The sequence below is a fragment of the Ursus maritimus genome, unplaced genomic scaffold, assembly GCF_017311325.1.
Source record: "Ursus maritimus isolate PB19 unplaced genomic scaffold, ASM1731132v1 scaffold_17, whole genome shotgun sequence".
In the NCBI taxonomy this organism is placed as follows: Eukaryota; Metazoa; Chordata; class Mammalia; order Carnivora; family Ursidae; genus Ursus; species Ursus maritimus.
The window spans coordinates 24,051,831-24,068,934 of record NW_024424119.1 but is presented as its reverse complement, the minus strand read 5'-3'; the positions used below and the strand labels follow the sequence as shown (position 1 = coordinate 24,068,934).

General features: G+C 47.4%; 1 protein-coding gene and 2 long non-coding RNA genes across 6 annotated transcripts in view; 1 reads left to right on the top strand and 2 right to left on the bottom strand.

Moving 5' to 3' along the window:
- The first annotated feature begins 4,617 nt into the window (after window positions 1-4,617).
- Window positions 4,618-17,104, top strand: part of FAM219A (family with sequence similarity 219 member A) — a 52,067-nt gene continuing 39,580 nt past the window's right edge. For 2 of the 4 annotated variants that reach the window (XM_040631540.1, XM_040631538.1), the window contains exon 1: window positions 4,623-5,102. In XM_040631540.1, coding sequence (XP_040487474.1) covers window positions 5,043-5,102 — 60 coding nt within the window. In that variant the 5' untranslated portion in view covers window positions 4,623-5,042. Of the gene's footprint in view, window positions 5,103-17,104 lie in introns of all 4 variants that reach the window. The other 2 variants (XM_040631539.1, XM_040631541.1) reach the window with 2 other exon arrangements.
- On the bottom strand, window positions 7,773-10,757 carry LOC103667048. The gene is made up of 2 exons (XR_005835211.1): window positions 8,510-10,757; window positions 7,773-7,860 (listed from the first exon to the last, which is right to left on the bottom strand). It is a non-coding gene; the product is annotated as an uncharacterized LOC103667048 (long non-coding RNA).
- Window positions 13,732-17,104, bottom strand: part of LOC121103078 — a 7,520-nt gene continuing 4,147 nt past the window's right edge. Inside the window, exons 2-3 of the long non-coding RNA XR_005835212.1 lie at window positions 14,213-14,370; window positions 13,732-13,958 (exon numbers count right to left, since the gene is read on the bottom strand). This is a non-coding gene — a long non-coding RNA (uncharacterized LOC121103078). The remainder of the gene's footprint in view (window positions 13,959-14,212; window positions 14,371-17,104) is intronic.

The window sequence follows — 17,104 nt, the reverse complement described above, 5'->3', positions numbered from 1 at the left end:
CCCTCTCCTAAAAGCAATGGGAAGTCACGGAAAGGTTCTGAGTGGAAATGATACAATCAAATTGACAGTTTGAAAAAATCACTTGATGCAGTTGCGGAGAATGAATTAAAAGGGGCATGAGTGGATGAGGGGAATACCAGTTACAAGGCTTTTACAGCACTCTGGCTGAGAGTTGATGTAGGCTGGGCTAAGGAGGTGGCAGAGACTATGAAAAAAGAGGTTTGATTTGAGAGCTATTTCAGAGCTAACGGGGCAAAGGATCATATCTAGGGCTTGAAGAAGGTACGAGGTATAAGAATGACACTGAGGAGAAGGGTCATAAGAGCATGGATATCTTACTTTGAACATACAGAAGCACTTCGACTGGCCTTAGATTCCACTCACCTCCTCTTGTCCTTTCCTCTATGGATCCCAGGCCCAGTCACCAGACCAAAAATCTCTGAATCACCTAAGACTCTTCTTTGGCCTTGCATGTATTCTTGCCGATTCCCCCCTACACTAGTCACCCCTCATCAAGATCATCAGTTCTAAAAGTATTGGCTGTGAGGGGCCTCTGGAGAGACCATAAAATGATCCAAAAATGCAAGTCTTTTCTTTGGCTCTCACAGGCAAATGATGCAAAACTCCAGACTGATTTTTTTTATGGTAACTAACTGAGTTATAAAGAAGTACTAAAATTTGTTAGTCATAAACTAAAATTAGCTTTTAACTGGAGTTCACAGAAGACTCTAATTCAGTTCTCTACGAAGAAGTCTGGCTGCCAGGCAATGTTTGGCAACGTTGCAAAACTCCTCCTGCACATACACACATGCAGCCAGTTGGAATTCTCAACATTTTCAGGAAGGACGCTCCGTTATTGGGGTGTTACCAGTGATGTTTTGAGCTGGTCATGGTTTATGGTGCCTGACATTCATGCATTTTAATTACAAATTATGATTCATGAAGCTCTATCATGACCAATTGAATATACCATGGGTTATTTGATTAACCCTATGGAGTAGAGGGATACACCTCTCTGACCTTATTTCCTGTCACTTTCCACCTTCCCTTCCTTGCTGATCCAGAACATGGAGAGCAAGTTTCCATCTTAGGAACTTTATACTTGCTATGCCCTCTGTCTGGAGGCTAACTCGTTCATTTCCTTCAGGTCTTCTCAAATGCCACCTTTGTGAGGTCTTCTCTGTTGACTATATTTAAATCACAATCTTCTGGTTCCCTGAAATTCTTCCTCCACTTCCCTGCTTTATTTTAATCCTTGACACCTATCGCCATCTGATTAACCATATATTTTACTTGTTTATTTATTGATAATTTACCTACAACTAAAAGATAAACTCCATGAGAACAGGAATTTGGGGTTTTTTTGTTTGTTGCTGTATCACCAATACCTAGAACAGTACCTGGCATATAGTAGGTGATCAGTGAATAATTGTGGAATGAGAATGACTATATCATCAGAATTGTTGCCCTCTTAAGTCTCTAATGCCCAGCTCTTAAACCATAGGTACATGTGATTCAAATTTGAATTATTCATAGACCTACTGCCAAAGCAGATATAAACATGAACCCAGAAAACATGCTTCTACAGTGACATTTTCTTGTTATTACTCCCCACTGGTCTCTTTACCCCAGGTTACCCCTTCCTATCCTTCAAACGCACTCAGATCAAAACTTCTGAAGAACAGCTCCAGGCATTCAGAACTCATATTCAATTCATTTTCAGAATTTAATATATTCCAGACATTGTGCTAAGTTTAGGAACTCAACAATAAATGAGATAGACATGATCCTTGCTATCACTGAGTTTATAGTCTCGGGGGGCTATCACCCTATCCTGCCTCCAGAAAGGGGACTTAATCCCTTATAGAATATGACAGCCAAGCTGAAACCTGATGCATGACCAGGAAATGAAGAGATTTGAGGGACAGTGGCATGGAACAGGTGGCAGCAGACAGAAATGATTATACCAAGCAGGTAGAGAAAACAGCAGTTCCAAAGGCCTAGAGGAGAAGAGTGTGTGGATGTCACTTTCCAGGAAGTGAGGGTAGTTCAGTGTGCTGGGACTGTGGAATTTTCACAGAACAATGGTGGCATTTGAAGTAGGGTTGATAGCAAGGCTAGACTGTGCTAGGTCTTGCAGGCCATATAAAACAAGTCAGACTTTTGGGACTTTATCCTGAGAGCAAGAGAGAGCCATTGAAAGGTCTGATCAGTGGAGTGACATGAACAATGGAGTTAAACTCTTCTCTGTCCCCCAACAAGCTCAATCCTGACCTTCCCTCTCCACTGCAGGCATCCAAGTCATTGATACCTCCTCCCTCAACCTTTTCTGCTGCTCCAATCTACATGTCTCTCTTCCTGCCAGCCCCAGGGATCCCATCCTCTTTAATCTTTGTATGCCTGTGTTCTGTCTCCCCCACTGGGCTGAGTTCCCAGAGGAAAGGCACAACTTCTCAAACCTCTCTAGACTGTCCCACGCCCAGATCACCATTGACCCAGACTGCTGTTCACTGAGACAAGAGACTGAGGAACAAAACCTAGCACAACCCATCCTTTTCTCACACCCCACACACCAATATTTACACAACATAAAAACAGCCCTTCCCTCCAGGGGGCAGTGCTGATATGCACTGGACCAGTTGACCCAGGTTTCTCTGCTTCCTGTCTGCTGTCACCTCTCTCTGCTCTCAGTAAAACCAGCCTCGAATGTCTCCCCTCATAGGCTGGAGAAACTGATCCCAAGCTTGTTCAAACTATAAGTTCTAGAAAAGACAAATATAATCTTCAGTGACAGAAAGCAGTGATTACCTGGGGGTGGAGGGTTGGGGAGAACTGACTGGGATGAGGCACAAGGAAACTTTATGGGTAGAGGAAGTGTCCTATATCTCAATTGTGGTGGTAGTTCACAACTGTATAAATTTTTCAAAACTTGTCAACATGTACAATTAAAATGTTCATTTCAGACATTAGTAATGCTGAATTTAAAATAAACTTCATGTAAATTAAAGTCAGTAGGCCCAAGCACAATACATGAGCTTCAAAACACAGCCCAACCCCAGCATAAAACTAGGGCATGGCCATAGGAATAGTAGCCTCCTCATGGTTGCAGAGATCTAAGAAAGATGAGTCCACCTGCTATGGAAGGCCAGGTGAAAGAAGCAAAGTAGCAAAGGCTAATATGGAGAAGGCCAGACCAAAGTGTGTAAAGTCACAAACATCACGGACACAAGTGTGCTCTCCAAACCTCAAAATACGTAGATCTCAGTGAGGGAAATTCAGAATAAATAAATAGAAGTCCTGCTTCACGGAGCCAGAAACTGCCTATTAGTACCAAGGTGATAACTCATAAAGGGTTTAGAAAAAAATGATTTCTTAAAGGACTGAGTGGCAACCACAGAGGGATCCTTGAGAAGCTGGGCCTTATCTCACCTTCCAGAGTGATGCTGGGGAGGAAAATAGAACTCTGTACTTGGTGGGTGAAGGGGCTAACTCTTGGGTTTCCTGTGAGAAGGAATGACATATGGCCAGGTGGCAACAAGGACCCAAAGTTCGCATGCCTGAATAAGTCACAGGAGTGGCCCAGAGGCTCACAGCAGTGGGACATATGAGGCTCCAGAAATGGTCAGGGGCTAGTGTTTGGTGTGTGCAAGTGTGTGAGGTGGGGGGGGGGGCAAGAATGGGAAAAAGGTCTCTCTCCTCTTCCTCTTTACCTGACCTCTCTTGACAAGTCGCCCAGCACAGAAAATCTAAGCCAAACTCCTGTAAATAATCTCTTCTGGGTCTGCTGTACAATTCTCTTGCACTCCTTCTGTGGGCTCTCAAAGGCCTGTGTCTCCATCTAGCCCAGCACTGGGCATACGGCGAAGGGCTGGGAAAAGAATTTCTTTGGGACCAGAATGTGAGGGGAATGAGGGATGCATTAGTGGGAGTGGGGGTGGGGGATGAGAATAGGTTGGTCAGGAGGGTCTGTATGAGTGGAGAGAGGGAATGGAAAGGGGAGGGGAGGACAAGTGGAAGGGAAGTAGGAAATAGTGGGTCAGGGGCAGTGTGGGAGAGCAAGCTAGGATTAGAGGAAGAAAGGAGAGGGTTAGAGGTCAGTGGGAACACAGGCCAGGGGTCACAGGGAGAGAGAAGGTTAAGGGTCAACAGGGAAAGGAAGATGAAGGATCAGTAGGAATATGATCTGTGGTCATTGGTGGCGAAGGTCAGAGGTCATTGGGAGAGAGCAGTCGGGGTGTGTGTTACCTGCCTACGAGGCGGCTGTTTCTGGGGCATCTTGGACGAAGCAGGAAACACCTCAACACTTGGAACACCTTCAAGATGCTCTCTTGCCTAAGGACAAGGAGTTTGTCCCCTCGATCACGCACAGGAAATCTGGATTCTTTTTCACTTCAATTCCCAGTCGCAGGGGTTCTTTGGGGACATCCGTCGTTGTGGGTCCCCGCGCCCTTGCAGTATAGAATCGGCTCCTCCCTGACGCGGTTGCCCAGCAACCAACCGTTAGCCAAGGCGCAGGCGCCGCTGACGCCCCCTCCCGGCTTGAGGGAGAGGCGGGGCTGGGCGCGCGGGGAACCTCCGGCTCCACTAAGACCCGCCCCCTCAGGAATAATAAGACCCGCGGCAGCGCGCTTGAGAACCCCCCGCATATGGGAGGGGCTGGAGCACCCAGGCACTGCCTCCTCATGAATAATGCAGATCCAGGCGGTGTCCCGGACCCGGAAGTGGAGTTGCCGAGTCACCGCAGTGGCTGAGCTGCTGACAGGAGGCGGCGGCGGAGGAGGAGGCGAGGCAAGACCTGCGGCTCTGCCCGGCCACAGCCGCGGTAGCACTAAGGCAAGCCCACGGAGCCACGCCGGCCTCAGCGAGACAGCGAACCTCCCGCCCCGCGCCCACCGCTCCATCTGCCCGGACGCTTGCCCGCCCGACTAGTCCCGGGCGGCCTAGTCTGCACCACCCACCCGACTCCTGGGGCCGCCGCCCCGTGCGGTCCCGTCGGCGTCCCTGGCCGCGCCCGGCCCCCGGCCCACTCGCCCGCCGGCACCATGATGGAGGAGATCGACCGGTTCCAGGTGCCCACCGCGCACTCGGAGATGCAGCCGCTGGTGAGGGGGCGGGCGGCGGGCAAGCCAGGACCGGGAGGTGGCGCTGCTCGAGGGGGAGGGAGAGAATCAGGCCTTGGTGGCTGCGGAGGGAGCGCCTTGGGATGGGGCAAAGGGAGACTTGAAATCGCATTGCCGGGGGAGGGGGGACTTGCAGGACAAGAAAACCGTGGGAGAATACGCGGGGTGACAGCAAAGAGGCCTGTAAAGGCTTAGGGCACCGTCAGCAGAGACAGGCCAAGGGAGCTACGGGGAGGGCCGTCGGATGGAACGTTTGGGGCACAATGGTGCACACCGCTAGTTGGAGGCCCTTAGCTGGGAAAGGAAGGGAATTGTCATGGGGCACCGCCATCGGCAGGCCCAGGGGGCTGGGATGAGAGGTGAGGAGCCGTTTAGCCCTAGAGGCCTGTGATGCCTTCTGTGGGCCAGAAGCAATTAGGCTAAAAGGGACTGGGAATAGGCTGGCAGAGGAGGGGGGGGGGGCTAGCCCTCCAGTTCGTTGGTTACGGATGGGAACGCGGGGCCGGGGCCGAGGACCGGTGGCGACAGGGGGGTCGGTGCGGGACCCCTGAATTCCGTTCTTCTCCTGAGGAGAGCGCAGGCAGTCTCAGGCGGCGGGGCGGGGGGGTGCTAAAGCCGAAGTCGCGGAGGAGAGAGAGCAGCGGGGAGGTGGAGAAAGAGGGGCGCGGATGAGAGAGCTCCGGAACCGACGGGAGAGGGGGCGGGGTCGCGCTGGAGCCGCCTGTGCCCACCCTTTCGGAAGAGCCCCCAGCATCCTCGGCCTACGTGCACTGAGTACTGGGCGCCCATCCTGCTGCCTGTCCGCGGTCCCGGAGCCTGGGAGGAATGATGTCATCGTCGCCGGCGCGGAGGGGATGGAAAGGGAGGGCGAGGGCGGGAGACCGAGGCCAGCCCTAGGGGAGACCGTGCACATGCCCACCGCTCGGGGGGGGGGGGTGGTACCTGACTGGCTTGTACGTCCGGCGGTGGGCCGCGGGGCGAGAGGCACCGCGGAGGCCTAGCCAGCTGATACAGGAAGAGGGGGAAGGGAGGGAGTGCCCTGCTCTGTTCACTTTTCCATCTCCCTTCCTCCTTGGAGCCCGAAGGGGAGCTGGAAGGAGACAGGGCAGGCCAGGAACGTGAAGGTGTGGATGCCCTATTCTCTGAGCTCTGCTGGAACCGAGCAGAGCTCTCCAAGCTTGAAGATCTGGGGCTCCCTATGGCTCCTCCTTCTATGTTAGGCAGAGAGGTGAGGAGTAGGTTCCACTCTTGGGCCCTTGGGCCCCTGGATAAAGATGTGCTTTGTAGCTTCCTGAACAAGTAACCTACCCATTACAGCAGACCAGACAGACCCTGGCAGAGACCCATGACCCACTCTAAGCCACACCTTTTGGGGGATGATAGAATCATTGGGAGCCACCTATGAGGAAATAAGTGGCCTTTTCCCCTTTTTATGACTACTTAGTTCTAGAAGCCCAAACAATGAAGCGTTACAGAAGTATACAACATTAAAGTGGGGCGAGAGATGCTGATGGACATTTTTCCTAGCCTGATGCCGTCATTGGAATATTTGAGGGCCCAAAAATCCTGATGAGAAGTCTCTCCCATGAACTTGAAGAACTTTAGCCTGGCTTAAGAGAACATTCCTTTCTGGATTATCTTTCCAGCCTGGCTTGTCAAACTAGATTGCCCTTCCAGTGCTAAGCATCTAATCGAGAATCAAAAGGGAGGGTGGATGAAGTAGGAGGAGGAAGTCCAAGTGAGTCAGGAGAAGAAAGCAATGAGTTGGTTCTTGCCTCCCATCTGGGGTTCTTAAGAAGGTAGGCAATAGTTCCCCAAGGAAAGGAGGGAAGGTATGGGGTCACAAGGCCTTCTTAGTTGTCCTTGGTGCCTTTGTTATTGCCTGAAGTTCTCAATGATAGTTTGAGTGACTAGTGACCCCAGAAGACTCCTGAGATGCTTCTGGTCTGTGTGACTCTGGAATAGAAATGCTCATGCAAGAAAGCACTTATCAGAAAAGGCTGCCTTCAGACCCTTTTCTTGAAGGCTAAAGGAGCCCTTCTGTGCAAGAGGATACTTTGTTGAGGTTGATGAGAGCCTTTTGGGTGTGTCAATACAGTCATCCCTCCATTTGGGGGCATAGACATTGCCCTGTAGACCTCTGCCTCTTGAAGTCTATTCCCAGTTGAAGTTTAGAGGATCCCCAGAACTCCTTAAATGCTCTGTGTATTATTGAGACCAGCAGACTTTTGTGTGGAGTTTCCAAAAGAGCCTTTGTTTCAGGGCATAAGGAATCAAAATGGTATACCACAGAAAAGAAGGGCGAAGTGACTCTTTAGAGGTATTTGGGTAGACCATAAAAACTAGGGTCCTAGGCTTGGACTCAGCTGTGACCTATTTCATTTTTTGCCATTATTTATTGAGACCTCTAGGAAGTCTCTCCTCTTCTCTGGACTCAGTTTTCTCATTTATGAAATGAAGACAAACTATCTCACACAAACAATTTAAACTTTAAAATTTAAACAATAGCTCCTCATTCTGTCTTCCAAGGACTATCATAGGGAGCTGGTATCACTGTTTTAGCTAATTCATTCATCAAATATTTAAGTTGTATCTGCTCTGTTCCAGATATTACACGAGGTATTGGGGACACAGTAGTTACTAACACAGATGCAGTTTGGCAGCAGTTTATTGTTCATGCTTGCTTAGTCCTTCGGTGTGAGCCCCTCTGAAGGCAAAGTGGGGGCTGTCTCCTTTAGCCCTAATGGAAACAAAGCAATGCCAGCATCAGCATCTGAACCGAGCTGCACTGATGGAGGCCTATCACAGGGACTCCATCATTAAATAACCCTCCCTAGCCCATAGTGGTGGAAAGAATCGAGAAGGCATTCTTTACTTGAAAAGCTCTTCAGGGGAAGAAGATTTTTATTCTTTTCTTATTTACTTGAATGAGAACCTCAAGCTTGAAAAGGAGGCCTAAGGGAGTGGCAGGAGCTGCGAGAGAAGGCACAGCCGGCAGATCTGGGTGTTTCCAAGGTGCTAATTTAAGCATTAGTTCTCAGCTAGTGGGAGGAAGAGGAAGAGATCCCTGCCCTGTTGTTGCTGCTGCTGTTGCCACAGCTGCATGGAGCCTCCTGTCTGGGATGGGACTTTGCCTGAAAGGAGTGGCTTCCCTTCTTTGCCCATCGCAATTATTTAATTGGCCTGGCTGCATCTCAGCAGCTGAACCAGGCCTGGGCCTATCACTGAGAGCTCCCCAGGGTCTCTTCCTGTCTCCTTATGAAAGGAATGAGAACTCCTCTTGGAGACATGGTCCCCGTGCTCCACTCTGCTGTGTTCATCTCCTAGACAATCCTGAGTGTTTCTGAGCACTCAGATTTTCCCAAAGAAACTGCCAGGAATAGGCATACCTTATACTCAGTTCTGTGTCCAAGCCACACATGCACCTCACTGATCTAGGGAAGCTCCCAGATGTCCAAGTCTCTCTGTTGAACTGTTGGATTAAATTTGGGCTGTTGTTTGTGTGAGTAGCAGGGATAGGCTCTCTGGCCCTATTTGTCTGTTGGGCTGATGGGTGCAGCCTCAGTCTTATGTCTTCTCTTTGGCTGCAATTGGAGAGGAAGAGATTTGTCGAAAAAACAAAACAAGAAACAAACAAACAAAAAAAACAAATGGAGCTTTTAAGGACTTAATTATGTCAGGCAAAAATCTTACCTCCTGTGCTCTCTCAGAGACCTAAGAGACCAGGAAAAAAAAAAAAGCGTATCGCACCAGATGGGGTCTCTGTAGGCCTGAAAGAAATGCTAGTCTGTCCTCCTTGAAACCCATATTATCCGTTAACTCATTTGTTTAGTTCACGAGCATATGCTCATTTCCGGGTACTTTAAGGATAGAGACAAGTGAGATTTCTCTAATAGGTAGCCAGGAAAAGGATGGGCTCAGACAGCTGCAGGAAGCTTTTAGATACATGTCAGGAAAGAGTGGAAATCAATGGAGGGTGCTCCTGAGAAATAGTGACACCTCCCTTGGGAGAAGATGAGCAATGCTGAAGTTTTGACCCTTGACCGCATGAGTTTGGAAAGCTGTCTCAGACTCCTGCCTCTTGACGTTCAGAGATGGGGATGGTCAAGACGGTAATTTGGTGAGTAGGCCATAGTAGCCCCTGAAAGTGGCAGAACGTTGTAAAGATAGCAGGAAGGCACTGTGAAAAATTGACCTATGTGTATTCTGTGGTCTGGGAGCCTTAAGTTGCCTTCTTGTAGTCAGATGACTTTTCAGTTTAAGGGTAGATTCTCCTAGTGGGTCCATGTGGCTTACAACCTAGTAGTATTTCTCAGGTTCTGGGAAGAGGCACATCCTTCTCTCTTTTCCTATATTGCAAAGCGAGGATCAGGTTTTCTCAGGTTTCCCCCTTCTCCTTTACTACTCCTCTCTTTAGTCAACAAACACGAAGAACCTACTTTCTGCCAGATGTTGTGCCGGGCTTGATAACACAGAATCTTGCTTGCTTCTCGGATACACACAGTCAGGATGGATTGAGGTGCTGCAGGTAGTGAGCACTGCACAAGGTAAGAACCAGGTCAAGCAGGGCCAAAGGAAAACAGGAAGTGCTCTCGTCAAATGATCAGGGAAGGCTTCACAGAGGTGACACTGCCACCGAACTGGTGCTTAGAAGAAGACTAGCAACTTGGCAGACCAATAAGATGTGGTGAGGGCAAGCGTTCCAGCCAAAGAGCATGGAGGAAGAAACAAAAGGGCACATTTGAATGAATGAAGGGTTTAAAGGAATGACATGATCAAATTTGAGTTTAGGACTATCGCTCCAGGAGTGGATGAGAGATGGGAGAAGGTGAGATTGGAGGTTGGAAAACTAAAATGGAGGTGGTACGGTACAACTCCAGGCAAGAGATGATGAAAGCCTACACTAAAGCAGCAAGAGAGGAGGGACCCATATACAGATACTAATACAGTGCAGTAAGAGGATATGGTACCTGTTTAGAGGTCTCATGGAGAGGGAGGGAGGCAAGGATGACTTCCAGGTTTCCAGCCTAGATATCTGGAAGGCAAGAGGCACCATCACCACCCCAGGAAATTGAGGGGGAGCGGTCTGTATAACTCTTGTCTTCAGAGACTGATTATATGGGAGAAAGCTGCTGTTTTTCCTTTGCTCTGCTGTTGAAACTGCATTCTTGGGGTTACGAGGGACTCAAGAGTCCTGGAAAGCCAAAGACCAGAGTGATACTGGCCCCCACAGCCTCAAAAAGGATACTGAGAAATGTGCTTACCTGCCAGTGAATACTTTTTCCCTGTAACCTGCTTTGATAAATGCAAGTGAATTGGTGGCAGCAAGGAGCCATGGTGTTTTGTTGTTGTTGTTGTTGTTGTTGTTGTTTCCCAGCAGCACTTTGTTGAAGAAAAAATAAGATCCTTTGTTGGCTGAGAGAGTGTTTTATGTTGCAGTTTCTGGCCTGGCCTTTTACCATCATCCTGATTAAGCTTATAATGGTTTTCTCTCTAATTGGTTGAGCTGGGCTCTTGTACTGATTTCTTTTCTTTTTTTTTTCTGTAAAGATTTGATTCATTTATTTATTTGAGAGAGAAAATGTGCACGGAGGGAGGAACAGAAGAAGGAGACTCTGTGCTGAGCCTAACACAGGGCTCAATCCCATGACCCCGAGATCACAACCGGAGCCGAAATCAAGAGCCAGATGCTCACCCAACAGAGTCGCCCCGCCACCCCTCATTGATTTCTTTTAGAATAGATATGTGAGTTACTGCTCCACCTGCAAGAGTCAGAATAGAAAAGGACATATACCTGCCTTCTCTGACACCAGCTTGGAAAGCTGCACTTGGGGTAAAAGCAGTTTCCAGGCTGCTATCTTCCAGGCAACGTATGCCAAGGGAGCATGCTTCTGGAGTGAGATTGCTTAGAGGTGACTTGTCTTAAACGCTCCAAGTGTAGCCTTTGTGGGCAGGTGCTTCAGTGGGTAGCTGGATGTCAGGCTGAATCATTTCCAGCCCCCAGCTGCCTGCTGCTTTTGACCGACTATTGCTCAGAGTGAAAAGAAATGGAAAACAGAGGGGTGCCTGGGTGGCTCAATCAGTTAAGGGTCCACCTCTTGATTTCGGCTTAGGTCATGATCTCAGGGTCGAGAGATCGAGCCCTGTGTGGGGCTCTGTGCTCTGCTTGAGATTTTTTTTTTTTTTTTAAAGGAATGGATGTTTATAGAAAGATTTTTTTTTTAAGATTTTATTTATTTATTTGACAGCGATAGAGACAGCCAGCGAGAGAGGGAACACAAGTAGGGGGAGTGGGAGAGGAAGAAGCAGGCTCATAGCGGAGGAGCCTGATGTGGGGCTCCATCCCATAACACCGGGATTGCGCCGTGAGCCAAAGGCAGACGCTTAACGACTACGCCACCCAGGCGCCCCTGCTTGAGATTCTCAATCTCTCTCCTTCTGCCCCCACATGCGTACACACTCTCTCTCTCTCAAATAAATAAATAAATTTTTTAAAAAGAAAGAAAGGGAGGAAGGGAAGGAGGGAGGGAGGGAAGAAGAAAAAAAGAAAGGAAGAAAGGAAGACAGGAAGAAAGAAAAAAAAATGGAAACCAGAGCATTCTTCACTTAAATCTGATTCACCTCAGGGACTAGCTCCCCTTCTTGAAAGGGCAGATGGAGCCTTGTGTCTAGGAAGGATATAGGAGACTCAGCTTCTTCTTCTTCTTTTTTTTTTTTTTAAGATTTTTTATTTATTTATTTGACAGAGAGAGAGAGACAGCCAGCGAGAGAGGGAATACAAGCTGGGGGAGTGTGAGAGGAAGAAGCAGCCTCCCAGAGGAAGAGCCCGATGCACGGCTCGATCCCAGGACCCTGGGATTAGGCCCTGAGCCGAAGGCAGACGCACAACTGAGCCACCCAGGTGCCCCATGGAGACTCAGCTTCTTGGGCTTAGCTGCTTCATGCCTTCCAGTAGACCCTGGGAGAACGGGTACAGGAAGAGGAGAGGGGACAGGAAGGGGAGAATCAGGCAACAGCAGATACCCAGAGATGCTGGCTGAAGAAGGCAAGAGGTGTGGCCAAGCAGGCTCTCAAGTCATTGTTTCCTAAGGAAACTCTAGTGGGAATGTGGCCATCTGGGCCAGAGAAAGGAAGGAAGGAAGGAGGCAGAGCTGGGACCAGCTTTGGATCTGGCTCTGCTTTGGAGTTCAGAAATTGGCACATGACCCAAAGGCTTCACTGTGGGGCAGCCAAGTGAATTCCTGGGCTCTAGAGAGAGACTCTGGAGTAGGGAATTCCACTAGAAAGGAGGCCCAGGAGGTCTGGCCTGGGGACTTGTAGACAGGCGCCAGTAGGAGTTCACTCTAGGTCTTACATTCTTAGGAGCCAGTTCAAACGGATACGTACTTGCATTTGTTATTGTTGTTAGTCAGTGATGTCAAACTGAGGATTAATTGGTTGTGGTTCTTGAGGGTCAGTTTTAAGTTTCTGTGATGATGATGATGTATGTGCACGCATAACGTGGAACTAATGGCCACAAAGCATGTTTGACCATTCTAGCCCTGAGGAGTGTAACTATGACAGCCGGCCACACCCAGGAAGAAGTGAGTCCGGCTACTGCGGTACCTGGCCTGGTTTTGCCTGTTTTCATCACAAGACCCTTGACTGTCATAACCAGAGTCTACCCCATCTATCTATCTATTTAAAACAATACCTAAAGGGGTACTTTAAGATTTATTGAATTAACTGCATCTAAATCATGGAGTGAGAACCATATGTATTTTACTATGTAGTTAACTTAAACATAATTATGTACAAATTATAAATGATTTATAGTTCCCCATATTAATTTCCAATTTTATCTTTGTAAAGGAATTGGTGAAGCCCTCAGCCAAGCATGGCTTAGACCAGCATTTCCTTTGGTATAATTCTTAGAAACATTGATCCTTTGAGATACTTTATGGGGGAATAAAAATGATTTATAGACAAATTCCTTTGGGAAACACTAAACATTCTATCCCATCACAATGTTTACTAGTATTTTAAAGGCTCTGAGAAGTCCTGCAATAAAGAAACCTTTCCAGCTTTGTTTAACCCAGTGTTTCACAAGCTTGTGTAACTATGGGACATTTTTTTCATGTTACATCTATTACATGTTACAGAACCAATGTGGTTAATGGAATATTCTTTGGGAAACTGTCTTAGAAATTAGTCTCTGGGTGGCTCAGTCGGTTAAGCATCTAACTCTTGGTTTCAGCTCAGGTCATGACCTCAGGGTCGTGAGATCAACCCCCACGTGGGGCTTCATGCTCAGTGCCCAGTCTGCTTGAGATTCTTACCCTCTCCGTCTCCCTTCCCCTCTGCTGCTCCCCCTGCTCTCTCTTTCTCTCGCAAATAAATAAATTAATTAAAAAAAAAGAAATTAGTCTCTCTTCTGATTCAGTCTAGATTTATAGTCTTTCCAGTTCCTTTGAGCCTCTTTTATAATCTACACCACTTTGCCCCATGCTACTCTGTCAGAAGATGTTGTTGCTTTGTGTCAGGGTCCAGTATTGCCATCAGTAGTGAACTTTGGTCAATGCAAAAGCAAATACCTAATGCTTAGTTTTTCTCATGATAATGTTAAAGGGATTTTACTTTCTTTCAAGTCCCTCCCTCTACTAAATGTTGGTCTGGTGAAGCCACTATTTTTACCATTAACCTTTTTTTGACAGTTTCATTGAGACATTGAGATATAATTCATATACTGTACACTTTACCCATTTAGTACTTTACTTTGAATCTTTGTGTGGCTGCTGCTTGCCTCAGTTCTGTTTCTCCTTTGTAGCTGTGGGCTGTGCTCTACCCTTTTGTGTTCTGCTACACAGGAGAGAATACAAAGATTATAGTCATCAGAAGGAAATCTCTCATCAGAAGGAATCCCATCTCAACTGGGATTTAAGCTGAAAAAATGGTTCCCTGATTAGGTAGGTGCCTCAACACTTCCTCTGTAGTACCATTAAACGTGCCCCCACATAATCATTTCACACTCCCTACTCCGTGGGCTATATAAAGCATGAATGGTAGGCAGGTTTCACCCTTTATGCCAATGCCCATTGATCAGTAGTGGCTACCTGGAGCTTGTGTTAAGGTGGATTCTGAGGCAGAGTCCTGGTTCAGTGAGAAAGAGTGACGTGGTTGATTTTCCATGTCTGCCATGGTCTTCAGCAGGGGAAACATCATTTCTGCTTGCCATCCTGGCAGCCCTGAGCCCTGAGTCATCATAGTTATCCTAGGCAAAGAACACAGGAAAGGAGGAATCTTGGAGATGTTAGGCAGCTCAGCAATCTGTTTCGCAGAGGGGCTGGAGTCTTATGATATGGCTCTTTAAGAAATGAATGGAGAAAACTGATCTTTCCTACCCTCATATTCAGCATGGATTTTTGAAGTGTTGACTTCATATAAATTTAATAATCCTTTGGAAATAGGCCAGGCAAGAGGAAGTCACCTGGACTGTGCTGAGTGAGTAGGAGGGAAAAGGAGACAGATTGAGGAAGAGACTTCATAAGTACCACATAAGTGGCTGGCCACACTTCGATGACACTATAAGCCCTTGACTAAAGGATCAAGGAGAACGAATAGGCTGCAAGAGGAGACCCTGAAGCCAGCAGTTACTGGAGAAGAAAGTCCCTACTGTGTACTCTACAGCCTTAGCATTCTTTTCCTCCCAGGCTAACCAAGCCCTGCATTTTCCTTCTATCATTTTCCCAGAGACTGGTTTCCAAATCTCCAGTTATCCTGGCTGCTGTCGTGGATTTTTTGAGTTTTTCACCCCTGGAACTAGACCTCTCCATGCGATCTGACTGGCGTAGATTACTGTGGTGTAGCCGCTATCCATACTGTGATATTGTACTTCTGTTATTATCAGTTGAGTTTTCATGATCATATTTAGTAGCTGTACCTATTGTTATATTGAACTCAAGATACATCTGATATAGGGGCGCCTGGGTGGCACAGCGGTTAAGCGTCTGCCTTCGGCTCAGGGCGTGATCCCGGCGTTATGGGATCGAGCCCCACATCAGGCTCCTCTGCTATGAGCCTGCTTCTTCCTCTCCCACTCCCCCTGCTTGTGTTCCCTCTCTCGCTGGCTGTCTCTATCTCTGTTGAATAAATAAATAAAATCTTAAAAAAAAATGATACATCTGATATAGGGCAGACCTTTGCCTTAGCACTGTAGAATCAAGACAAGAGCCTGGAATCACATCTTGGGCTAGGCTGGCTGCTAGTACAGGTAAGGGTCCACTGGTGCTAGTGAAATGGTGGCTTCATATTGATTAGAAACTATGCCACATGTATGTAATTGATTCTTACTCTCAGAGAGGTAGCTGGCTGACTTCAGCAGTATGGAATTTAAATCTAGGTGAAGCTGTGTGATGGGGTAGGCTAGGGTAGACCTTCAGAGAGCTAGTGCTTATGTGGACAGAAAACTTCTCGTAAGTCTACCATGTGACATAGCCATGAGCAGAGCTAATGTGCTGTTGAGCTGCATTCAGGTCCTAGGAGTTCAGGTCCTTGGAGGTGATAGGTTAGTGCTATCCAAAGTCCTGTGTTCTATGCTGATGCCATTATTCAAGAGGGGAAATGACTGGAATGAAGGAAGGAGTCAAAACCTCACCATGTAAGCACAGTTGGTAGAACTGAGACTGTTCAGCCTGGGGAAAAAATTGTTACAGGGAAAGTACTTTAAGGTTTTCAAATGCCTAAAGACTGGAATTAAGAAAGGAAGAACGGTTAGACTTAATATTACCTGTGGCTTCACAGGGAAGAACCAGGGCCTTTGGGCTGGGAGCGTGAACATGCTTCTATCTCTGGGCTTCATTGCCTTCCGTTCCCTGTGGAAACGGTTCTTAAACTGGGCCAGAGGCCAGGGCACTGGAAGACATGTTGCTCTCTGCAAAATGCCACACTAAAGTAGGAGCCAGGAACAACACTCTGCAATAAACACGGCTCTATTATGTGTGTGTAATATAAACATGCCTAAAAATCCACTGTAGAATGAGCAGCAACTCTCCTACTTTTCTGTTAATATGTGTTTGCTCGTTTTTCCTGTCTTTCAAGCCTATCACAAAAATGCCACCTTCTTCATGCATCCTTTTCTTTCCTTCAGTTAGGTATGAACTCTCCATTCTACCTGTCCTATGGTCAGAATACATTTTCTTTAGAATGTGAAGTTTATGGATGCAATTATCCTTATTATAAATTCCTTTCTAAGGTAGATGAAAAGATGTTTCCAAAGCACCTGAACCACCTTGTGAAGTAGATTGAGAAAGTCATTTTTGCCCATATCTGTTTATGCAAGCAGAATCCCAGAAAGGTAAATAGGCTTGGCCATTACCCAGCTGGAGGTTGGCATGGCCTAGACTAGCACCCAGGTATCCTGACTCCCAGGCCTATGATATTTCCTTACAATTTGGGACCTAATTTTAAGTTCTTTTGCATCAACTTAAACTTCTCCACTGGCTTTTGAGGCATCTACACTAGGCTTTGCCCCTCCCAGGTAGCCATATTTTCTACCACTCATGCTAACTTTCTAGTAGGTTGAGCCAGGCCCCTCGCCTCCTCTTGTCTATTGGTACCTTGAGGCCTCCTCTCCTCCTTTTTGTTTTTTTTTTAAGTTTATTTATTTAAGTAATCTCTATACCCAACATGGGGCTCAAACTCATGATCCTGAGATCAAGGGTCACATGTTCTTTCAACGGTGGCTGCCAGGAGCCCCAAGGCCTCCTCTCCTCTTAAGAATTCTTTCTGCCAGGGCGCCTGGGTGGCTCAGCCATTAAGCATCTGCCTTCGGATCAGGGCATGATCCCAGGGTCCTGTGATCGAGCCCCGCATCGAGCCCTGCATCAGGCTCCCTGCTCATCAGGAAGCCTGCTTCTCCCTCTCACACTCCCCTTGCTTGTGTTCCCTCTCTCGCTGTCTCTCTCTGTCAAATTAATAAATAAAATCTTAAAAAAAAAAAAAAAAAA